The following is a 25,416-nucleotide window of genomic DNA, read 5'->3' as shown; positions in this document are numbered from 1 at the left end:
ACATGAGCGTGAGAAGCGCTGAGCCAGAATGCAAGATGGCGGTGAATTCACTCAATAAATATTTATTGAGTATCTTTTATACGCAAAGTGTTCATGGCCATGAACACGACAGACAAGGTGCCTGGTCTTATGGAACCTACATTTGAATGAATAAAGTACATAATAAACAAGCAAAGAAGTACAAACAATAAGGTCAAAGAGTTAAAAATGCTGTGAAGAAAACAATGTGGACAGTGTCTGTCATGGGAAGTGGGACAGGTGGGAGCATCATTACACAGGTGGTCAAGGGAAAGTTCTCAGAGAAGGTTCTATTTGAAGCTGAAAGATAAAAATAAACAAACAAACAAAAACAGGAGCAGATAGAAAGTATCCTGCTCAATTTCCAGTTTCATTGGGAAGGGTGGAAGGGAGGGAGGAGGAGGTAAAGCCTTAGGGATGATAAGGGAAGGGACTCATCTAGGGCTGAGGCTTCCAGGTCAAGGGAACTGCTCAAATATCACTACCAGACAGGATGAGCCCAGATGGGGAGTCTGCAACCATGTTTATTTCCAAATGAGAAATTTCAAACATCTTTCTTTCTCATTTCCTGAGCAAGCTTCCCTGTATGATTCTGGACCCTAAGGCTCCCCACCTCCATATTCTCCACCAAGCCCCCAGTTGCACACCAAGGACCATGGCCCCACTCTCTGGACAGTCTGCTTCACAGCTTAGGAGAGTAGCCGGCTACCACGATGTTCTTGCCGGTGATGTAGCTGGCGTCTGGAGAGCACAGGAAGCACACGATCCCTGCACATTCTTCGGGCTCCCCAAAGCTGAAGGGAAGAAAGCAGAACTGAGGTCACAGCCCGTGCCATGTTAAACTCCGACTTCAGTTTCTGCTGGCCCAGAGCGGGCCCAGTATTGACCCTAAAGCCCAATACCTCACAGAATTCTAGTCAAATCAGGTTCCTGGGAAGGTCATGGTGGGCTCAGCAGGACCATGGCCACCCTCTAGCCCTTAGCCCCACGCTGTGCCATTCTCAGACTTCAGCAAGGGGGAACAGCCAGCAGACTGGAAAATCCAGTCTCTGTCTCTTCTTGAAATTAAACTTTGCTTCAGGGCAGCCACAGACCATTAAAGCCCCAAGCCTCACATACCGCTGTAATCCATAGATGTCACTGAAGTCAGGTAGCAAGTATGGCAATGTTTTCTCCTAAGGAGAGATTTCAGAGTCAGGGTTAGGCAGAAGGACTGTTGGTGGGCGTAGGGCAGGGGTGGTGGGAAGGGCATTGTGGCAGATCGATGCCTCCGTGGGAGGATGACCCTGTTTAGAAGAGAGGAGTGGGGCAGAACTTTGCTTTGCTCCCTACTGAGAACAGAGACCCCATTCTGCAGGAAAGTGAGAGGCCGCTAGTGCCAAAGGCTGCAGGGCAGAGCCTCTGAATGATGGGCCTGGACTGAGGTGGTAATCCAAGCTTGCAGGTGTCTGTAGGCCCCGGGAGGCTGGCCAGGGAAGGGACCAGTGGGGACCGGGGGGCGGGGGTTGGGGAGCAAAAACTGATCCTCACCACTTGGCTAAATTCAGTCTTGATTATTCCTGGCACCAGGCAGTTCACTCGGATGCCTTTTGGGGCCAGCTCCACAGCCAGAGACTTACAGAGACCCAACAGTGCCGTTTTGCTGGTGTTGTAGACTCCCAGCTTCTGAAAAGGGAAGGCTGTAGACAGAGAGGATTGGAATTGGCAGGAGGAAATGTCACCTGAACAGCCGGAGCTGTGATTCTGGGTCTCAGCCTAAGAAGATGCACTTGATTTTGGCCCAAGCTAAAATCCCTTCCGCCACCTCTCCCCATCTACAGTCATTTCAAGGGGTGAAGTTCTGAGATAGAGGGCCTTGCCCAGGCTTAGAGAAATGCCAGAGAGTCACTGCCATATGTGTCCAAGCTTGAAACGGAGAAAGCCACACCATGCTTCCAAACATTCAGCCAGGAAACCGGAATGAGGAAATCCCGGGACTCAGAACTTGCTTTACCATAAACTGTGTGTACCCTGGGCAAACGGCTTAACATCCTTGGCTTTCAGAAACATTTTGGCGAAGTGAGATTATAATCCCAAGTCTGCAGCCATCAAGTTCATCTCAACTCCCATCCATAGCCAGTTCTCCCCCACCCCACTGTAGGGCCTCCCCGGAAACAAGACTCCACTGCCCCTCACCCAGCCCCATCCAGAGGGTTTTACACTCACTGGTATTGGCACATAGGCCACCATAGATGAGACCAGAACCACGGCGCCTGTCCTGTAAGGAGAAAGATGGATGGGATGAGTTGACAGGTGAGTCCAACAAGAGCCCAGACGAGCCAGGAAATTGTACTTTTCACAGTAAGAGGAAACCAGCTCAAGATTCATAAGATGAGAGACTACCTGGAACACTAGGGAGAAGCTAGTGGACACTAAGGTCAATGGCGGGATCAGTGCTACCCAGCGACCACAGCCAGAGAGGTATTCCTAGGGCGGGGACCCAAAGCTGAGAGGCAGCACTTCCCCAGTAATGCTTCTGAGCAATGCTTCTGAGCCACAGACCCCTGTGAGGTCAGTGTGCCACCGAGCTGTCCCAGCCTGGCCTGCTTCCGGGCACCTCAGGATGCAGAAGAGCCAGGCTCTGCAGGTGACCTGAGGAGAAGCAAAGGCCACAGTGCCTCTAACCAGAAGGGAAACCAGTGAGGTGGCTCACAGAGGGGGGCTGGAGTCAAGGGACCAGAGCTGGGGCTCCAGGTGACTGCCTTCTGGACCCTTCTTCCCTGCAGCTGCCACCACAGGGGCAAGGTCCCTGCATTCTCTGAGATCAAAAGAGCAAAGGCCCATGACAGGTCCTCTGAGGACCTGGAAGGCAGGCTCTTCCCCCTCCCAGCAAATGTTTCTCTTCTTCACAATTGTCACATCCCGTGGGAAAGAGGGTAGGTGTGGGAACGGAGAACATTTCCCAAAGGACACACCTCCCACACCTCCCACTTCTCCCGCCACCCTCCACTTCCTGGGCCCCTGCCCAAGTACTTCCTGTGGGGTAGAGGACACCCCAGGGCCCACCAGCCCCTCCGTGACGCACCCCCTGTTTTCCATGTGGGGCAGCAGCTGGCTCAGCAGCAGGGCCGGGGACTTCACATTCACGTCCAGGATCTGAAATCAGAGCAGAGACAGAGAGAGGGAGAAAGGAGGTCTGTCCAGTGCCCATTCTCACTGGTCACTTGGAGACCTGTGGCCAGAGCAGGACCCAAGCCTCAGAGCTTGGGTTCTGCTCTTTGGCTGTGTGCGAGGGACAGGGTCCTTCAGGAGAAGGACTCTGAGGGCCTGTGTCAGATTCTCAGGTTCCTGTCCTGCCCAGGTCACAGGGCAACCTCCAACAAGCTGTGGTTTGGGAGACCCTCCCGCTGCCGGTCCCCACACCACCTCTCCCAGTCAACATGGCCCTCCAGAGAGGAGACAGGGTCAGCAGAGGAGGCAGGTCAGGACTGTGCAGACCCCTCTCAGGGGACCTTCAGGACAGCAGGGGCAGGAGGGCAGGGGCAACAGGAGCCCCTACAGAGCTTGGTGGATTCCAGCTTGGACAGCAAGTCTGGATGGGGTCCCTCCTCTCAGCTGTGTCTGCGACAGCCAGACTGAAGGGATCAGAGTGGGTACCTGTGAGTCCAGACTGGGACAACCTCAGAACTCTTCACCATGGACAGACCAGAAATCTTTTCTGGCATCTCAGAACTTTGTAGCAGTGGCCAGCACAAGGAGAGTCAACAGAGGAGAGGCTGCTGGTGCCTGGCACACGTGGGCCATGGTAGTGTCTGTTGAGCTTCCTGAGGAGTGGTTCGACCCAGGTGAGCTCATCCCCCACCCATCAGAGTCAGTAGTGACAGGAGTATGAGGGACCTTAGGTACTATGTGTGTCTGTGTGGGCACGCGTGCATGTGTGCGTGCAAAAATGGTGGACGGAGAACCACGCAGGCTGTGTAAGATCCTACCCCAGTCCTCACCTTGTCCCACACCTGCTCACTGGCCCCCAGAGTGCTCCCCACCAAAGGGTTGACCCCTGCCACGCACACCAGGAAGTCGACGCGCCCACAATGTTCCAGGGCCTGTGGAGGAAATGACAGGATGTGGGGTGAAGGAATGGAGTAAAGAGTTCCCAGAAGCCTCTCTCCTTCCCCAGCCAGACTGATCACCCAGAGCTAAGTAAGTAACCCCATCCTGCCTGCGGCCATCCTGGAGCAGAGTCGGACCTCGGAGATCGGAGGTTGAGTGAAATATTTGTTTCTCACCTCCCTGAAAGCATCTAATTTCTGCCCCACAAGATGCCTGGTTGGTAGCTGGGCTCCCAGGCCAGATCTTCACTCATAGGGGTCACTGCTTCTACTCTGCCCCTTCTTTCAGCTCTTAGATTTCTAATCAGTTCCTCTTCCCTTCTCCCTCCACTCTGGAAACCCTCCTCCTTTGTTCACACATACAAGAACCCAGTCACCACAAGCACTGCCCATTTCACACTCAATTTGCCTCACAGTTCACCCCTTCCAGGACTGTGGCGTGAACTGATTTAATCCAGACTTGGACTCTAGCGGGCTCCCCAACGCAACACCTGGCGTGCGCTAGGGCTGCACTGCTCAAACTCTAACAGGTATACTCACCTGGGGTCTGGTTAAATGCAATTACAATTCAGCAGCTCTGGGGAGATCTGAGATTCTGGGTCCCCAGCAAGTTCCCAGGACATGCCCCACTGCTGGTCATCAGACTACCCTTCGATAGCAAGCCTCTAGTCTAGACCATGTGAGGTCCTTCCTGCCAGGAGCATATCTTCTAGCCACACCGGTGGTGCATTTGTTTTTACTGCTTGAGCAGGACCCTATCCTGGGCCACATGTGTCGTTGGCCTAGACACCAATGCTAGAGACCTCAGCCCCCTCCCGCCAGTGCTGAATCTGCCTGCCCCCATCTGCCACTCACCGTGGCCACCAGGCGCTCCCGGTCCTCGGCCTTCCCCACATGGCACACGGTGCCCGTCACACTCAGCCCCTCCCCCTGCAGCTCGGCCACTGCCCGGTCCACGTTCTGCTGCTTCCGGCTGCTGATGACCACATGGGCCCCGTCCTCGGCCAGGCGCCGGGCGATGATGAAGCCAATCCTAAGGGCAGAGATGGCTTTGGTGGCTTCAGAACCCCCCTCCCCCATCCTCCCTCTAGAAGCCTGATCATGAGACACAAATTGAGTTCCACAGTATGGCCCAAGAGCTGCTTCTAAATCCTTTCGAGCAGGGAGGAAGAACAATTGAATCCTACTACCTATGGGGCCTTCACCAAGGCTACCCCATTTAAATCTCACCATGTATAACAATCATATTTTATAGGTGGGAAAATTTTCACGTTAATTTTATTAAAGGGAGGTTTTAAAAAGAGCATTTGTGAATGCGCTGGGCACCCAGCCTCAATTGTAGAGAGTCTTCAGCTGCCCGGCATTTTCTCCCTTGGTTCTAGCCACAGGCCTCTGATAGGAATTACTCTCTCTAAGCCCAATAGCTTTCTTCTGCTCTGGAGTGGAAACACTTTCATGCTGAAAAAGACGTTCTGTCCCCTCTGCATCTCCTTACTTTAAGAGGTCCGAAGCTGCTCTGGTGGGGGCTGGCTGAGCCCCGGTAATGAAAGGGCAGAAGGCATATTTCTCCTGTCTCATGGAAACTCTCCGGGCAGCTTGGCATTTTGGATGTATTCATTTGTTATGAAGGCTGGGCACTGGGAGCACACACAAAGATTTAAAACATCATGGGGGGGGGGGGCGCCTGCGTGGCACAGCGGTTAGGCGTCTGCCTTCGGCCTGGCGTTGTGGGATCGAGCCCCACATCAGGCTCCTCCGCTATGAGCCTGCTGCTTCCTCTCCCACTCCCCCTGCTTGTGTTCCCTCTCTCGCTGGCTCTCTCTATCTCTGTCAAATAAATAAATAAAATCTTTAATAAATAAATAAATAAGTAAATAAAATAAAACATCATGGGGGTCTGGGAAGCCTGGAAAGATTAAGCAGTTCTAAAATTGAATGGTGCAAATTAGTGATGGTAACGACCTTGAAAGGTCAAAAGGAAGACGGTGCCCCCAAAACACTCAACACCAGAAGCCTCCCTTCCTCCCGCCTGTGGTAATGACTCATTACAGATCGTGGCTCCTTATGGCAGTTAGGGGATGAGCGGAATTGGAGAGACACTGAATGAAATGTGACGAAAGGAGAGGTTCATCTATAAAAGGTCTCTGAGTTGGTCTGCAGGTGTTGCCCCGCCCATTGCCCTGGTGCCAGTGGGCATTCTGCAGCCAGTGAAACCCCCGAGTCTAAGAGGCAAGTGGGTCTTGGGCTTCTCCCTGGTAGACCAGGCCCCTAAAAGACCACAGTGTTGTGCCTACGAAGGACAGGGAGAGAGGGCTGTCTTGATGATAACAAGTTAAATGTCTTCGGGTTACCCAGCAAGTACGTGGCAGAGCCTAGATTCCAACACTACTCTGATTAACTCAGAAGCAGCTGGTTTTCTAACTACATCCTTTTTGGAACTCAGAAACCAGATGTTTTAGGGAGAGTTGCTGAGATTTGGAGTTGATTGTAAATGCTGGAGCTGTGGGGGTGTCAGGCAGGGATGTATGAGGAGGGCGCTGACTGCAGAGCCCGCGCTGGGATGGGGACACAAACATCCTGTGATATGCCTGTGAAGCATTCCCATCCGCTCACCCCTTTGTGGACCCAGTGATCACAGCCACTTTCTCAGCCAGGGCACAGCTCCTGTCTGCCCTGTTGCTGCTCGTTCTTGCTGAGAGAGGCACCGAGGAGCGACGAAGACCCCTAAAGGCCCAAGACGCAGCTCTGAACATGGCAGTCATGGTTTCCCTCTGTCTGGACCCATGCTGAGGAGGAACCTGGGATGACAAACACACCAAGAAATACATTAGGATCTGTGTCTCCATGCATCCTTCAAACTTCCCAAGGACGTACAGAGCTGCTCGTGCCTTTCCCCGACCCTTCCGTGAAGGGCTTCCTCACGGTGGTGAATCACCCCACCGCAGCAGATGTGGGCAGCCATGGTGCTGGGCTGCCGGTAGACGCCTGAGTGATTCTTGCCTGACGCCTCCACACCCTAAACGAGGAATATCACCGTAGTCTTCTTAGAGTCATCTTTGTACTTCCCTCCACACATCCATTCTGCCACAGAGACGCCGCTTTGACCTTTTCCTCTACTTTCCCCAGCCTGCTGCAGCCACCTGGCCCAAGCTCTTGTCATCTCCCCGATCTGCCACAACCTCTGTCCTCTCCTCCCCGCTCCCCACTGAAGCAACAGCCTCACCCCACGCATCATCACAAATGACTCTCACCAACTGTAGATAAAAGTCCAACCACACTCTTCTGGTTCCTGAACTTTCGTGGGGTCTCTACCCTTACGCCTCCTTCCCACTGTTCTGGTCCACCGGCCCAAAGATCCCACGGCACCTGTGCCATTGTGATGGCATCGGCGATACCGCGTTTCTGCAACAATTTTCTCTCACCCCACATCTTTCACTTCCTTCTGGGGAGATCAAGGAACAACGGTGTGAGGCTGGCCCTGGAGATGGCCCTGGGAAACAATGTAGGGGAGTGGAGGGAGAGAGGGAGAGAGACGGAAGGGAAGATCATCCCTAAGGGGTGCATTATCACAGGATCTGAGCAAGAATTTTGAGTTTCAGAGTTATCCCACCCAAAAGACAAGGACACCAGGGACTTAGGGGGACCAACCATTCCAGTTTTCCAGGACTGCAGGTTTTAGCCCTGGAAGACCCATATTCCATGAAAGTGCTCAGTCCTAAGCCAACCAGGATATTCAGGTCATCTCATGAGAGTATATTTCCAACTCCTGTCAGTCGTTCGTGGAGGACGGCTCCTGGGCAGCATTAATTCCATAGCATTTTCAAACTGCCCCACCTGTGCTCAGAAACCTTCAGGAAAAGTCATAGCTGCTTCCTGTTGGACATTGGGTTTTCATGGACAGAAAGGTGAGCGCCCGGGGGACATAAGCAGGACACCGATAGCATCTGTTACATATGTCACATTTATTGACCTTTATGTCCTAAGCATAGTGCTATGCACTCTACGTGATTTTTTTAAAATTTAATAGTCATGATTGCATTTTGAGTTCATGGCAGTTACTCTCCACATATTGCAGAACTGCAAACTGAAACAAAGAGATAAATTGCTCAATCTCTCACCAGAAAGAGAAAAGCTTAGGTTCAAAACCAAGTCTACCGAATATAGTTCGCAATTTTAATATCTAAATTCTACTGCCTTCTCTGACTTCCTCAGGGAGAGGCTACTTGCTCTGAGCCCACAGAATTTATATATTTGTCTTGGCTACGCTCAAACTTTAAAAATAAACGTATACTTACCATATGACCAACAATTGTACTCCTGGGCATTTATCCCAGAGAAATGAAAACATACGTCCATACAACATCAGGCACATGAACATTTATAGAAGCTTTATCCGTATTAGCCAAAGCTGGAAGTGACTCAAAAGTCCTTCAATGAATGGTTGAGTCAAGTGTGATACCTCTACCTAGTGGTATAAAATTAAATATATTTGATCTCCATCCTTGATCGCTGGCACAGAGCTCCTAAAACCCTTGGGATTTTTTGAGTGATAGGGGTATCTTTTGTTATTCATAAGGAGCCCTTTCTAATCACACACTGAGTTCATGCTAGTAAGGTGACTTAAGGTGGGGGTCCTGGGCAGCCTCAGGGTGAGGCTGGTCACCAGAAAGACCAAGTGATGAGAAAGTTGGAACCAACAGCTCCACCCACCCACCTCAGGAAGAGAGAGGGGGCCGGAAGAGGAGCTCTATAAAAACTCTTGAATAATGAGATTCAGAGAGCCTCCAGTAAGAGGTATTGAAAATACACACACACACACACACACACACTCACCTGTACCTTGCCCTATACGTTAATTTCCTATGGCTGTTCCTAAGTTGTATCCTTTTTCATAAACCAGTCAATGTAAGTAAACAAAGCATTCTCCTGAGCTCTGCAGGTCATACTAGCAAATCATCAACCCTAAGAGGGAGGTTGTGGGGATTCCCGATTTATAGCTGGTTGGTCGGAAGCGTGGGTGGCTTGGGACTTGTAATTGGTGTCTGGACTAGGGGCAGTCATGTGGGACCAAACCCTTAAATCTCTGGCATCTGAGGCTAACTAGTTAATGTCACAATTGAATTACGTTATTGGGCACCCAGCTGGTGTTGAGGAATTGGTTGGTGTGAGAAAACACTCTAGAGCAATAAAAAGAAACAAACTACGGATATGTGCAAGAATTTGGATGGAGCTCAAGGAAATTATGCCGAGTGAAAAGGCAATTCCGTTAATATAGCATTCTCGAAAGGACAACGTTATGCATATGGAGAAGAGATTTGTGGTTGCCAGGGGTTAGGGATGGGGGTTGGGGGAGGCAGATGGGTGTGGCTCTAAAAAGTTAGCACGAGGGATCTTTGTGGTGATGGAACAATTCTGTCTCTCAGTCGTGGCGGTGGCTTCACAAATCTGCATGGGATAACAGCCCAGCATCACCCACACAAATGATGGCCTATGAAACTGGTGAAATCTGAGTAAGGTCTGTGGATTGTATCCGTGTCAGTTTCCTGGTTTGAATACTCAACTATCATTTAGAAGATGGATAGGAAATAGGAAATTTTGGTTGAAGGGTACACAGGACTTCTCCGTACTGTTTTTGCAACTTCCTCTGAACTTCAAACTGTTTCAACCTAAAAGCTTTTATTTTTTTTATTTATTTATTTTTAAAGATTTTGTTTATTTATTTGACAGAGAGACAGGCAGCGAGAGAGGGAACACAAGCAGGGGGAGTGGGAGAGGAAGAAGCAGGCTCCCAGCTGAGGAGCCCGATGTGGGACTCGATCCCGGAACGCCGGGATCACGCCCTGAGCCGAAGGCAGATGCTTAACGACTGCGCCACCCAGGCGCCCCTCAACCTAAAAGCTTTTAAAGAACTTCACTTGGCTTCGACTCGTAGAAAACAACGGAACTAAACTCTATAGGAGAATAAAATACAAATTCATCAATTGGGGCTATTCTTATATTTCTAGAATCACTTTAAAGCAACTGTTTATGGGGCAACTACGTGGCTCAGGCAGTTAAGCGTCTGCCTTCGGCTCAGGTCATTGTCCCAGGAGCCTTTGCCTCAGCCTGGGCCTCTCTGCTCAGTGGGGAGCTTGCTTCTCCCTCTCCCTCTGCCGCTCCCCCTGCTTGTGCTCTCTCTGTGTCAAATAAATAAATATTTTTTTAAAGCAACTGTTTATTAAAGAAGACATCTACTCTGTAATACGTACTCCTGCCTCTTAATAAGCGAAGCACATCTTTCATCATTAGTCTTTACAATTGGACCGAGCGGGGAATAAGGCCCAAGCTTGGCTGTTGAGACTGAGCAGGCGCCTGGGCTCTGGGAGATGAAGTGAGACAGAGTGAGCACAGGGCAGAAGAGGTGAGGAAGCCCCTGTGAATGGAGTGGGGTGGAGCTTGAAGCCACTAGTCCCCTCATCTTGGTAGGTAGGGCTGAGAATGCTCCAGGCACAGAGTCTAGTCAGAGTGCGCCTGACGTGGGATAGAGAGGTGGCCAGCCGCGACAGAGCCGAAGGCCTGGGTAAAGTGGGACGCTGAGCTAAGGCCATGGGATCTGGGGCTTTCTCTGACGGACCAAAAAAAAAAGCTCATGGAGGTTTTTAGAAATCAATAATTTTTATCGCAATGATGGTCATCACAGTCAAGGAGGCATAAATTTCATGTGAGGCCCTACTGACTGAGATAGCTAATTATTGTTTCTCCGGTGTTCACTGTTTGGTTTGAATCCCTATGCCATTTTCCGAGTGGTCTGTTCCGGTCTTTCTACCACTATTAAGCCCCTACACAAGTAGAGAAGTAATATAGAGAGCTAACCTAACCTTTCTTAGGGAGCAACATCATAGGACTCTGAGACTAGGTAAGTTCACATCTATATTCAACATAAAAGCTTGAAACAACCAGGTACTTTCTACTTAAATCTGTGGGTTTCGAAACAAGTTCAATCTTGATCTCAAGGAGTTCTGTGGACTGAATGGTGTTCCCCTCCAGCCCCCACATCCATACATTGAGGCCTTACCCTCCACTACTTCAGAGTGTGACTTGGGAGTGGAGATGGGGCCTTTAATGAGGTGGTTAAGTTAAAATGAGGCCCCTAGGGTAGGCCTTAATCCAGTCTGACCGCTGTCCTTATAAGAAGAGGACATTTGGACACACAAAAGAGACATCAGGGATGCGTGCACAGAAAGAAAAGGCCACAGGAGGACACAGTGAGAGGCAGCCATCTGCAAGCCAAAGAGAGAGGCTTCAGGAGAAACCAAATCTGCCAACACCTTGAGCGTGGATTTCCAGCCTCCAGAATTGTGAGAAATAAATTTCTGTTGTTGAACCCCTCCATCTGTGGCATTTTTGTTACGGCAGCCCTAGTGGATTAATACAAGAAGAAACCTCAATAATATTCCATAACAACTTATATTATTACCTGTCAATCTCCCTCCACCTTCCTTTTAACAAAAAAGCTACACTACAGGTTTCTGACAGGCCAGAAGAATCCCAGGAGATAGAGAATAGAAAGGCAGGGCACCTGGGTGGCTCCGTTGGTTGAGTGTATGACTCTTGATCTCAGTCCAGGTCTTGATCTCAGGGTCATGGGTTTGGGCCCCATGTTGGAGAATACTTAAAAAGAAGAAAAAGGAGGAGGAGGAGAAGAAAAAGGAGGAGGAGGAGGAGGAGAAGGAGAAGGGGAACGGGAAGGAGAAGGAGAAAAGAAGAAGAGGAAGACAATGGACAACTGTGAGCCTCAGACTCATGAATTTGAAGAGAGCAAAGGTGTCTCTGATGATGCAAGTGAGATGAGATGGGCTGGGCTTCCACAGATTGGGGTGGGGTCAGAAAGCCAAAGTTATATGCCAGGAGGCAGAAAAAAAAAAATCATATCCATGTTTTCATACTCCATCCCTCGTCTTCTGACACTGATCATGGAACAAAATATATGTCCCTATTTTTGATCCAGAAAATGTGGTCACTATTGCTGTATCTCCTTCTCCCAACGAGAATGGTGTGACCAGGAGCAGCTGGCCTGCATCCACAGGCATTCATGTGATCTAATATTTCACATTCCCACTCTTGGACTACGCCTAGCATCAGGGTGATTCATCCTCTTTGTTTTCAAAGACCAAGAATCCAAAAGAACCATGAGAACATATAGCGGCTTGTATGTTCTGAGAAATATGCATATTTGTTTTATGCATGCTATGTATTTTACATATGCATAAATACACAAATATGTATTTTTTATGATGTATCTTTGTGTGTTGTATGTTAGTAGATCTGGAATAACCCAACTGGGATTTTCTGGGGTTCTGCAAAAATCTTGACATCCACCTAAAAGGTTTTACATATAAAAATAGATTTATGGGGGTGCCTGGGTAGCACAGTCATTAAGCATCTGCCTTCGGCTCAGGGCGTGATCCCGGCGTTTCGGGATCGAGTCCCACATCGGGCTCCTCCGCTGGGAGCCTGCTTCTTCCTCTCCCACTCCCCTGCTGTGTTCCCTCTCTCGCTGGCTGTCTCTCTGTCACATAAATAAATAAAATCTTTAAAAAAAATAGATTTATGAACAGGGACCTTTATTGTCTTATTTGTAACAGGTGAAAAAATAGATAAAATTTAAGTGCTGAATATGGTATGTTACTTGACCGGATTTTATACAGCTGTTAAAAAATGGTGTTTATAAGTAGTTTGTAATAATATGGAAATGCGTCAGTTAAAATGCTAGCTGAAAAATCACGACACAAACTTTTATGTACAGAACAACTGAAATTATATTAACATAAAGGTCTACATAGAAAAATGCTTGAAAGTAAATAAGCTGTGATGGAATTAAAGTGACAGATTAAATATGTACTTCAGCCTTCCCCTTCACCACAAATCACTAGATGAAAAGATATGTTTAAGGGGCGCCTGGGTGGCACAGCGGTTAAGCGTCTGCCTTCGGCTCAGGGCGTGATCCCGGGGTTATGGGATCGAGCCCCACATCAGGCTCCTCTGCTATGAGCCTGCTTCTTCCTCTCCCGCTCCCTCTGCTTGTGTTCCCTCTCTCTCTGGCTGTCTCTATCTCTGTCAAATAAATAAATAAATAAATCTTAAAAAAAAAAAAGATATGTTTAAGAGAGAAAGAAAAAAAATCCAAAGCAATAAGGTTAAAAAGCAAACTTTATAGAAATTATGAGGAATTCTTGAAAGATAGGTAGGCTCACCTTGCAAGTGAAAATACAGTCCAACTTGCCTTCAGGGGAGGATAGTAAAAGGCAGGAGCGAGGTGCAGGTGCTCCAAGCTCGGAGGCAACAGACAGAAAGAGTAGGGGAGGTCTGGGCAATTGTCAGGACAGAAGTACTTGCATTTGGAGGAGCCCAGGCCATTAGAGCTTTTCTCCAAATCATTGCCATTTTGCCAAGCACCTCTTGAGAAAAAGCATCAACGTGGAGAGGGTAATCATAAGAAGGCCAGAAGCAATTTGGATTAACCCAATAAAAGGAATGAAAGAAGAAAAAAAAGCATCACGAAAAGCGCAAAATAAGATTTTAGGATTAAGTCCGAAAGTATGTGAATGTTCACAATAAATGAGCATGGATTAAATTCATCTATTAAAAGATGGAGTTTCTCGAATCAAATCTTTTTAAAGTCCGGCTAACTACAGTTCACAAGAAATACAGCTAGAACAAAATGGCATAGGAAGATTGACAAGAAAGGAATAGACGAGGGGCGCCAGGGTGGCTCAGTCTGTTGGGTGTTCGACTCTTGGTTTTGGCTCAGATCATGATCTCGGGATTGTGAGATCCAGCCCATATGGGGCTCCACGCTCAGCGGGGAGTCTGCTTCAGATTCTCTCTCTCTGCCCTTCCCCCCACTCACACATGCTCTGTCTCTAAAATAAATAAATAAATCTGTTTTTTAAGAAAAGGAATAAATGACACAGCAGACAAATATTAAAAGGCAAACAAATACAACAGTAGTATAATTAGACAAAATATAATTTGAGACAAAAAGCCTTAAGATGGAAAATGATTAATAATTGATATTAATAAAACATATAGGAAACAAAAATTATAATAGTCATTAACCTTTAGTTTTTTTATTTTTATTTTTTAAAGATTTTATTTATTTATTTGACAGAGAGAGAGACAGCCAGCGAGAGAGGGAACACAAGCAGGGGGAGCGGGAGAGGAAGAAGCAGGCTCATAGCGGAGGAGCCTGATGTGGGGCTCGATCCCATAACGCCGGGATCACGCCCTGAGCTGAAGGCAGATGCTTAATGACTGAGCCACCCATGTGCCTCAAGTCATTAACCTTTATGTACTTAACATGTAAGCTTAAAATTGGCAAACCCACAAAGTTAGTGGGTAACCGTAACACATATCTTTCTGAAATCACATTTCAATAGACAAGATGTAAGTAAGAAAATATAGAGAATTTCAAATGATCATTAACAAGGAAATCTCAATAAATTCTGGAGCAGAAATCATGTGGGTCACCCATATTCACTCACTTACATGCAATAAATACAGAAATTAACATAAAAGTAGAGACCACCCCCAAAATAACATATACTGAGAAATTTTAAGTCCCCTTACAAAATAACTTTTGGAAGAGAAAATCAAAGCAGACAATCACTATTTAGAAATGAACAATGTGAACAGTTTTCAGAAGAACAAAACCCTATCAACTATGGTCAAAGCATTAGTCGGAGGACAAAGTGTAATTTTTCAGAAAGGAAGTAGTTGAAAATAATGGCATGAGCTTCCAACTCAAGAAGTTAGTAAAAGAAAAACATCAATAAACCCAAAGTGGAAAGAATAAAAGATATATAAATGCAAGCAAAAATAAATAAAGAAATAAAAGCAGAAATTATGAAACTGAAAACAAAGAACATTAACAAGTGAATGGAAAAGAAATACACCAAATTCTAAAGGGGGTTTTCCTTTGGTGATGGGACTGTGGGGTTTTTTTTCCCCTTAAAGTTTTACTTTTATTTACTTCCCAAATTTTCTATAAAAAGCATATATTACTTTGATATGTAAAAGTCTACTAGTTTAGGGGCGCCTGGGTGGCACAGCGGTTAAGCGTCTGCCTTCAGCTCAGGGCGTGATCCCGCGTTGTGGGATCGAGCCCCACATCAGGCTCCTCTGCTATGAGCCTGCTTCTTCCTCTCCCACTTCCCCTGCTTGTGTTCCCTCTCTCGCTGGCTGTCTCTATCTCTGTCGAATAAATAAATAAAATCTTAAAAAATAAATAAATAAATATACATGTGTCCATACTGATACTAGAAAAATGACTAAATAAATAACTAAATGATGAGGATGAAATAAGCCTTCTTTCTAGAAGAATTCCAAGGAATATTTTCTTTGCATGAGCTGAAGAGGAATCCTTCCTCTCTCACCCTGAGGGTAGGCTGGACTTGGAGTCTTGCTTCCCAAGAATCAAGTGCAGGAAAGGAACGATAGTAACTTCACAGTGGAGCAACCCAGCAGACACTGCCCTAACCAAGTGATCAAGGTTCACATCGCCTTATAAGTCATGCGCCATCATGGACGCCCTGATATGATGAGATATGAAGGGTACTTCACCTCCAGGGTATTCTTCTCCCAAGCCCAGCATCCCTGACCAATTGTGAGAAAAACATCAGACCAACCCAAACTGAGGTACATTCTACAATGTCTTTTTTTTTTTTAAGATTTTATTTATTTATTCGACAGAGATAGAGACAGCCAGCGAGAGAGGGAACACAAGCAGGGGGAGTGGGAGAGGAAGAAGCAGGCTCATAGCGGAAGAGCCTGATGTGGGGCTTGATCCCAGAACACCAGGATCACGCCCTGAGCCGAAGGCAGACGCTTAACCGCTGTGCCACCCAGGCGCCCCATGCCACCCAGGCGCCCCCATTCTACAATGTCTTGACCAACACTCTTCAAAACTCTTAAGGTCATGAAAAACAAGAGTGAGGAAATGTCTGGGCTAGGAGGGGCTAAGGAGACACAAGGATTAATACAATATGGCATCCTGGATTGGAGCCGGCACAGTGAAGGGACATTAGTGGAAAAATTAGATAAAATGAATAAAGCAAATAGTTTAGTGTGATATTGTGTGTGTTCATTTCTTAGTTTGGTGAATGTGCCATTGTTTTAATTAAGATGTTAACATTAGAGGAAACCAAATGAAGAGCGCACAGGAACTCTGTGTACTGGCTTTGCAACTTTTTGGTAAATCTAAAATTATTCCAAAATAAAAAGTTAATTAAAAAAATTTTTACCAACTATGCATACCTTAGAGGATTTTGAAAATCCTCTAAGAATTCAGCAATGATTATTAAAGCTATGAATAGTAAAAATCTGCTACTAAAATTTTGTAACTTTAGCAGTACATTTAGAGATTTTAGGTAACTTGTGTGAAAATTGGACTGTTCTTAAATTTTCTGAAATAATATGTTCCAGTTACACTGTGGAAACCTCTAGACACACTTCCAAGGCGCCGGGATTCACAGGAGGACTCAGATGGAGTCCTCCCCTCCCTCCCACGCCTAGCCCTGCAAGAGTCCCCCTGGCATGCTCTTTGAGGATGGGGACAGTTGGTCCCATGGTGCCTGTGGCATGGCTGATACTTACTACCACAGCAGGGAGCAGGGAGTTGGGCTGATATCTCTGGTACAGAAGAAATAAGAAGGTTAGCACTTCCTCTGTCAAGGACTTGAGTCCTTGAGTCCCAGCCTTAAGACTCTCCCTGTCCATACTCTAGCCCTCCTGGTGGTAACCAGTGCCCACCACCACACCTCCCAACCTGACCAATCTTAAGCCTTGCAGAGCAGGGATTGTGCTGAGAAGAAGCTCTGACCTCTAGTCCCTCTAGGGGACATTGCCTCTCCAGTCTCTACAGCTCTTTGTCCCCAAGGGTATCAGTGGAGGAAATAGACAAGCGTACCTGGGGCCAATGAACTCAGGTACTTTTCTCTGATTCTTGAACAGAAGTCTGGGGCTGGAGCAATCACGAAGCTCTCCCGATCACCCTGAGTATTCTGCTATATAAGAGTTTCGTCCCGTTTCTTCCTGTCTTTCAGGACACTCCCCTTAATCTCACCCTGTTCCTGGCCCAGCACACTCCCTAGCCTTTTTCTGAGTCATGAAAACATTTAAGCAAAATGTGATATCCTTAGTATCACCTGTAATATCCCTGCATAACCCCTTCCTAAGGCAAGATCCTGCCAGCTAGGTTCCCAGTAGCAAAAGGTCCTGGAGGAAGAGAGGGGTTCACTTTCCCAGGACAGTGCAGACAGAGGGGCATGGGGTAATGATTGCAGTAAGAGGGAGAGGACCCAGGATAGGGAGCACACAGTACATGGGCTGTGCGTGTGTGCACACACGAGCCTGACAGGAAGCCGTACGTATCTATTTGTTAAATAAATATTTATATATCATGCAGGAAAAGGAGAGGCAGTTTTCCAAATGCTCTTATGGCCTGGGGGGGGGGGAGCAGAGTCACAGATTGGAGCACTGGAGAGTTATGACCACAGAGAAATATTTCAGGAGGCTTTGGTCAATTTCAGCCAATTCTAGACTAAGCCACCAGTACCGTCTTTTCCTGATGCACATTCGTCATGGTGAATTATATGTTGCTATGAGTGGCACGTTCATAGTTCTGACATCTGTTTGGAGATTCTACTCATCCTCTGCAGCTGTCCTGATACTGAGGGCACTGTTATGCAATTTATAGGTGTTCCAGAAGTACTTAGAAATTGACAGACTGACACTGAACAGCGGGATTACACGAGCCTTAAGAATGCATTTATCTGATCTCTGAAAGTGCTGTCATCTTACATATGCCATGGACTTTTTCTATTGTGAAATATTTCTCATAAACAGCAAAGAACAGAGTCATACGGCCAACACCCACATTTCACAAATATTGACATTTTGCCCTATTTCATATTTTTTAAGTAAAACATTACAAATTGAGCAGAAACCTCCTTCTGTTCTTCTCCAAGATCCTTCTCCCCTCTCCCCCCGTCCCCAGAGGAGGCCACCGTCCTAAAGCTGTGTGCATTCTGCTTGTCCACCTTTTTACATTTTATTTTTTATTTCTTTAATTTTTTAAAGATTTAGTTATTTATTTGAGAGAGACAGAGGAAGTTCAAGCAGAAGGGAAGGGCAGAGGGAGAAGCAGATTCCCCGCTGGGCGGAGAGCCCAATGCGGGGCTCGATCCCAAGACAGTGGGATCATGACCTGAGCCGAAAGCAGATGCTTAACGGACTGAGCCACCCAGACACCCACGCTTTTACGTTTTTATTACACTTACATTCAAAAATCATGGGTATCATTTTACTTGTTTTTAAGCTTTACCAAAAAATAGTATTACCACACTGTACCTATCATACTGCAATTTACTGGTTTTCATCCACTTTATGTCTTTGGAATTGAAGAGCAACACTAGGGGATCCCTAGTCCCCGTTCACTTTCACTGCTCAGAACAGAGTGTTCTCACCATATGAACACACAATTATCCGTTTTACTAAAAGTATCACCGACCCCAATTCCCTGCTTTCCTTTCTGTTACAGTGGATGAAGTGTCAGGGCTCCCATGCAAAGCCAACACCGCCATTTTTGCCCTGGGTCCCATTCCTTCTCACTTCCTCGAAGATACTGTCTGTACTGAATCATTTCCATTAGCTACACTCTGTATATCTTCTATGTTACAAAAAAAATAAAAACAAAACCCCAAACTCCCTTAAAACGTGTCCCCTTCAACTATCATCCCATTTCCCCTCCTCCCTCTACAGGAAAACTCCTCAAAAAGATCACTTGTACTCACCCTCTCCCCTCGCTCTTCTGTCCTTTCTTGAAAGCAGGCCCCACAGGCTTCCATTACCGCTGCTCGCTGAAACGATCAGCAAGGCTATGGATGACCTCCACTTGGCCAAATCTAATGACCAATGCTCGGTCCTCATCTTAGCCTCTCAGCGGCATCTGACGTAATCGCTCCCTCCTCCTTGAGATGCTTCCTTCTCTTTGGTTCTCTGCAAATCTCATTGAACGCTCCTTTACTTGGTGCTTCTTTTCCTTTCCGGGCCTAAAACTGGAGCACCCTGGGGGCTCAGGCCTTACACCTCCTTTCCTGTGAACATTAATTCATTAGGGGTCTCATCCAGCCCATGGTTTCATACATCACCTGTAGACTGGCCACTCTCAAACCGGCATCTGTGGCTTCACCTTCTTGCCTGAACTCCAGACTCAAATACCAGTGAGCTGCCTACTTGACGATTATGCGTGACGTCTGATAAGCATCTCTAACTGGACATGTTTAAAACCAGGTTCTTAGTGCTCTCCCACAAGCCTACTTCTCCTGCAGGGTCATCATCTTACTAAAAGCGCCACCATTAACCCAGCTGCTTGGGCTTTGGAATCTGCACTTTGACCTCTCCCCTTCTCTCCCATCCTATGTCAGCAAATTATATCTTCTCTAACTCCAAAATACATCGGAACACATGCTCTTCTTACTACCTCCACCACCATCATCTAGAGACAAGTCATCGTCTCTTCCCTGGACTATTAGAATGGCCTACTCACTGGACACCCTGTCCCTTTCCCCTTACCCCTCTTCAGTCCACTCTCCACACGGTAGCTGGAGTAGTCCTTATAAACTGTCAGCTGTATCTTGTCATGCCTCAGCTTAGATCCTCCCGTGGTTCCCCACACCCTTCAGATGTCCTGATCAATGGCCTTCCAGGCCCTGCGGCCCCTGTCCTCCTACTTCCTCTTCTGTCTCCTCTTCTATCACTCTTTCCCCCCACCTCCTCCAGACACGCTGCCCCTCTTGTTCTGCAATGACCAGATATACTCCTGCTTCAGAGCCACCGGTCAGGTGGGTCATTCTGCCTGAAAATGTCTTCACCTGGATATCCACATACCAAACACTCCCTATCAGGACAGCCTTCCTCAGCCACCCCTATAAAATACCAGCCCCCTCTATACTCTTTCTCCTTATCCTGCTTGCTTTTTCCCCCACCCATGGCACTTACCATCACCTGACATACCTGTGTCTGTTTTTTGGGAATGCAAACCATCACAAGAACATCGACTTCCGTTCATTCACTGCTAGCTACTAGGTACTAAGCTAGGTATATAACAGAAGCCCAGTATTTGTTGAATGAATGAAAAAAAATGGACAAATCATTTTTCTTAAAAGTTTTATAGTTTTGCATTCTCAAAGTAGTTTTTAGGGCTCCGGAGGGGAAGGGGGTGGGGGAATGGGATAGGCTGGTAATGGGTAGTAAGGAGGGCACGTATTGCATGGTGCACTGGGTGTCATATGCAACTAATGAATCATCGAACTTTTTTTTTTTAAGATTTTATTTATTTATTTGACAGAGATAGAGACAGCCAGTGAGAGAGGGAACACAAGCAGGGGGAGTGGGAGAGGAAGAAGCAGGCTCACAGTGGAGGAGCCTGATGTGGGGCTCGATCCCGTAACGCCAGGATCACGCCCTGAGCCGAAGGCAGACGCTTAACCGCTGTGCCATCCAGGTGCCCCGAATCATCGAACTTTACATCAAAATCAGGGATGTACTGTATTGTGACTAACATAATATAATAAAAAATATTACTATAAGAAAAAAGAAAAACAAAACAAAAAAAAGAACTAGGAAAAAAAGTAGTTTTTAATTCAGCTTCAATTTCTTTTTGTATATGGTTTGAAATAGTGATCTAATTTATCTTTTTATTTTCTATTTTTTAAAGAGTTTATTTTATTTGGAAGAGAGAGAACAAGCTGGTGGGGGGAGGGGCAGAGGGAGAGGAAGAGGCAAACTCCTCACTGAGCAGGGAGCCCGACGTGGGGTTCAATCTCAGGACCCTGGGATCATGCCTTGAGCCAAAGGCAGACACTTAACTGACTGAGCCACAGGAGCTAATTTATTTTTATGTGGAAAACCCATCATGCCATTAGTATTCACTGACTAGTCCTTCCTTTCCTCCATTGGATTGTATAATCTCACTTCTGTTATTTCTCAAACTTTCGTCCGTGTGAAAGTTTGTTTTGGGGCTCTCCGTCTGTTCTATTGGTCTATTTGTCTCTTTTATTTGTTTTATTTTTTTATTTTTTAAAGATTTTATTTATTTATTTGACAGAGATAGAGACAGCCAGCGAGAGAGGGAACACAAGCAGGGGGAGTGGGAGAGGAAGAAGCAGGCTCATAGCAGAAGAGCCTGATGTGGGGCTCGATCCCGGATCGCCGGGATCACGCCCTGAGCCGAAGGCAGACGCTTAACCGCTGTGCCACCCAGGCGCCCCCTATTTGTCTCTTTTATTGACCACAGCATTTTAGGAAGTCTTGAACTATAGTAAGGCAAGTAACGCCATCTTTGTTTTTTCATCAAAATTGTTTTTGCTGATCTTCAAGTTTCATTCTTGCGTATGAGCTCCTCTAAGAAACAAAACAAACTATTGAAATTTGGACCAGAATCACGCTGATCTCCTAGATTTAAATAGGGACAAACGGGCATCTTCCCTTATTGAGCTCCACCCCTCTCCCTGCCCCCGGGCAGTAGCTCTCACCACTTACACTGATCTCCATTTTGCTCTTTGCAAATGGTGTATGTTTCTCCGTAAAGCTAGAGCAAACTCTATGTTACTTTTATTCTTCGATATCTGATAGATTTTATGAATGGCGTCCTTTCCTCCCTAACATTTTTAGCTGGTTGCTAGGTTGTGGGACAGCATTGCTGATTTCACGTGTTGATCTTGCAGCCTAGCAAACTGCTGCCTTATCTTATTAGTTCTAATATCTTGTCGTAGATTCTATGCATTGGCAAATATTGAGTTTTTCTCATCCTTATGAATTCTTACATCTTACCTTCTTCTCGTATTTTATTGTATTGATTAAAACCTCCAGTATAAGATTGAATAGGAGGAGTGCTGCAGGCATACTTTTCGTATTACTGCGTCCCATGGGAATATAGTTAGGTTTCACTTTTAAATGCTATTTATTATAGATGCTTGGTAGGATTCTATATCGGATTAAGAAAATTCCCTTCCAGGGGCGCCTGGGTAGCACAGTCGTTAAGCATCTGTCTTCGGCTCAGGGAGTGATCCCGGCTCGAGTCCCACATCAGGCTCTTCCGCTGGGAGCCTGCTTCTTCCTCTCCCACTCCCCCTGCTGTGTTCCCTCTCTCGCTGGCTGTCTCTCTGTCACATAAATAAATAAAATCTTTAAAAAAAAAAGAAAGAAAAAAAGAAAAAAGAAAATTCCCTTCTGGTCCTAGTTTGCTAAGAGTTGCTTTTTTTTTTTTTCAATCCTGAATATATTTTAAATTCTATAGGAAAAAATGTTTTGCTTCTATTGAGATGATCCTATGGATTGCTCCTTTTATCCCTTAAGGAACTGGATTACAGTGATACATTTTCTACTGGTGAACATCCTTGTATTCTTGGGATAAACTCTACATGGCCATGATTTATTCTGTATACAGTCCTGCACCAGAATTGGTGAATAGAAGAGTCCTTACGTTGCAGCGTGCTGTATAGTGATGGCCTTCAGCATCCTCTTCATACAGTAGCTTGGAAAAATATCAGAATTTAATTGCCATCAGATTTCAGTAGGAAGAAAGGACTTACCTGCAGAAAACAATGGAATGAATGTTTAACCCTTTTATCCCTGAACATTGAATGAGACAAATTTCCAGCTGCTGTTCTCTATTTTAAGATTTTATTTATTTATGTGACAAAGAGACAGCCAGTGAGAGAGGGAACACAGCAGGGGAGTGGGAGAGGAAGAAGCAGGCTCCCAGCGGAGGAGCCCGATGTGGGACTCGATCCCGGCACACCAGGATCACGCCCTGAGCCAAAGGCAGACGCTTAACAACTGGGCTACCCAGGCGCCCCTCTATTTTTTTATAATAATTTTTTATTATGTTATGTTAGTCACCATACAGTACATCCCTAGTTTTTGATGTAATGTTCCATGATTCATTACTTGCGTATAACACCCAGTGCACCATGCAATACGTGCCCTCCTTGTATATATTACCACTACCACTTTGGAATTTTTGCATCCATGTTCCTTGTTGAGATTGGTCGATAATTGTCCTTTTCCTGGTGTAGAATTGGTTATTTAAAAACCAAATGGGGGGCGCCTGGGTGACTCAGTCGTTAAGTGTCTGTCTGGCTCAGGGCGTGATCCCGAATCCCTGGGATCGAGCCCCACATCGGGCTCCTCCGCTGGGAGCCTGCTTCTTCCTCTCCCACTCCCCCTGCTTGTGTTTCCTCTCTCGCTGGCTGTCTCTCTCTGTCAAATAAATAAATAAAATCTTTAAAAATAATAATAAGAATAATAATAAAAACTAAATGGAAGTTTAGCTTCCACTTAGAATGTACAAAGCTACAAGAAAATATCAGCTCCCACCCTGGCAATGAAAAAATATAATCTACAGAGTCATAACTTTCCTAGACCCCATCAGAAAGCTGAGGCAGCCACACGAGCCGAATGCTGAACACCGGGAAGACCAGCGAAGGAAAGATGGGACACGTGAACGGCTTCACTTTTGTCAAAGTAGGGGAGGAAGAGGGTGCCATAAAAGTGGGGAGGAGGAAAACAGCTAAAACTTTCCTGAATTCTTTAAGACCGAGTGTGGGCTAACGTGCAGTTTAGAACAGAGTTGCTCAGCGTTAGTCCTATGGACATTCTGGGCAGGGTAATTACTTGCTGTGAAAGGCTGTCCCAGGCAGTGTAGACTATTCAGCAATGTTCCGGGCGTCTCCCTACGAGATGCCAGTAGTCCCCACCCCTCCCGCCCCCCAGTTGTGATCTTCCGAAACATCTTCAGACATTACCAAATATCCCTCTGGGGACACAATGCCCCTGATTGAGAACCACTGGTTTAGAACCAAGGACACCCAGACACAAGAATGTCTGAACTCCCTCACAAGCTCTCTTCCAAAGGCCTCCACCAAATGCTGGTGAAAAAGACAGGGGCAGAGAGAACCCTGAATTAAAAAGCAGAGACTGGGGCGCCTGGGTGGCACAGCGGTTAAGCGTCTGCCTTCGGCTCAGGGCGTGATCCCGGCGATCTGGGATCGAGCCCCACATCAGGCTCTTCTGCTATGAGCCTGCTTCTTCCTCTCCCACTCCCCCTGCTTGTGTTCCCTCTCTCGCTAGCTGTCTCTATCTCTGTCGAATAAATAAATAAAAAATCTTTAAAAAAAATAAAAAATAAATAAATAAAAAGCAGAGATTGTCAGATTAGATACAAAACATGACCCAGCTAATACGTGGTCTGTAAGACACTTACTCTGAAAACAAAGAAAGCATTTAAAAGTTAAAAGATGGCAAAGGGAAATCATGCAAGCACCACTCCAAAGAAAGCTGGACGAGCTATATTAGCACGAAAGTACACTTCAGAACAAAGACTATTGCCAGGGATAAAGAGGAACCTTACATAAGGAAAAAGGGATCACATTAGCAAGAAGATGTAACTCTCCTAAATGCGTATGCATCTAAAAACAGAACTTCAAAACAGATAAAGCAAAAACAGTTGGAATTAGAAGGAGAAACAGGATAATCTGCATTTATAGTTCCTCACTCCTCTCGCAGTAACTGAGAGAGCAAGTAAACGGAGAATCAATGAGGATATGAAAAACCCGAACGATACTATCCGCCCACGTGACCTAACTGACGTGTATCGAACACTCCACTCAAAATCAGAAGATACCTTGTTTTTGCCAAGCACGCATGAAACACTCATCAGGATAGACCATATCCTGGGCCAGAAAATAAAGCCCAACACACCGAACAAGCCTGAAATATTACAAGAATGTCCTTTGGCCTCAGCGGTTAAACTGAAAGTAAATCACGAAGGTATTTGGAAAATCTCTAAACATCTGGAAATGAAACCACGCACTGCTGAATACCCAGGCATCAACGGTGATTGACAAGGGGCGCCTGGGGGGCGCAGTCTTTAAGCGTCTGCCTTTGGCTCAGGGCGTGATCCCGGCGTTCTGGGATCGAGCCCCACGTCAGGCTTCTCTACTGGGAGCCTGCTTATTCCTCTCCCACTCCCCCTGCTTGTGTTCCCTCTCTCGCTGGCTGTCTCTCTCTCTGTCAAATAAATAAATAAAATCTTTAAAAAAAAAAAACAGTGATTGACAAGAGAAATTAGAAAATATTTTAATTGAATGAAAATGAAAACACAAATATATCAAAATTGGGGGGGGTATAAATGAGTATCATAGTTCCCTCTCTCTGTCTCTGTCTCTCGTCCAGAACAGTCTGTGTTTTTAAAAATGATCCATTTCTA

General features: G+C 46.4%; 1 protein-coding gene across 1 annotated transcript; it reads right to left on the bottom strand.

The window, feature by feature from the left end:
* Positions 1-320: 320 nt before the first annotated feature.
* Positions 321-17,179, bottom strand: LOC103681054 (dehydrogenase/reductase SDR family member 2, mitochondrial-like). Its single transcript, XM_008710562.2, has 9 exons — positions 17,053-17,179; positions 6,720-6,904; positions 4,962-5,139; positions 3,999-4,100; positions 3,083-3,153; positions 2,224-2,275; positions 1,549-1,683; positions 1,138-1,193; positions 321-812 (listed from the first exon to the last, which is right to left on the bottom strand). Exons 2-9 carry the CDS (start codon positions 6,866-6,868, stop codon positions 701-703), a joined length of 855 nt encoding a protein of 284 aa, XP_008708784.2. The 5' UTR covers positions 6,869-6,904; positions 17,053-17,179; the 3' UTR covers positions 321-700.
* Positions 17,180-25,416: the final 8,237 nt, after the last annotated feature.

Source organism: Ursus maritimus, unplaced genomic scaffold (genome assembly GCF_017311325.1).
Source record: "Ursus maritimus isolate PB19 unplaced genomic scaffold, ASM1731132v1 scaffold_36, whole genome shotgun sequence".
NCBI lineage: Eukaryota > Metazoa > Chordata > Mammalia > Carnivora > Ursidae > Ursus > Ursus maritimus.
The sequence above is the reverse complement of the archived record's forward strand: the minus strand, read 5'-3'. Positions and strand labels throughout refer to the sequence as shown.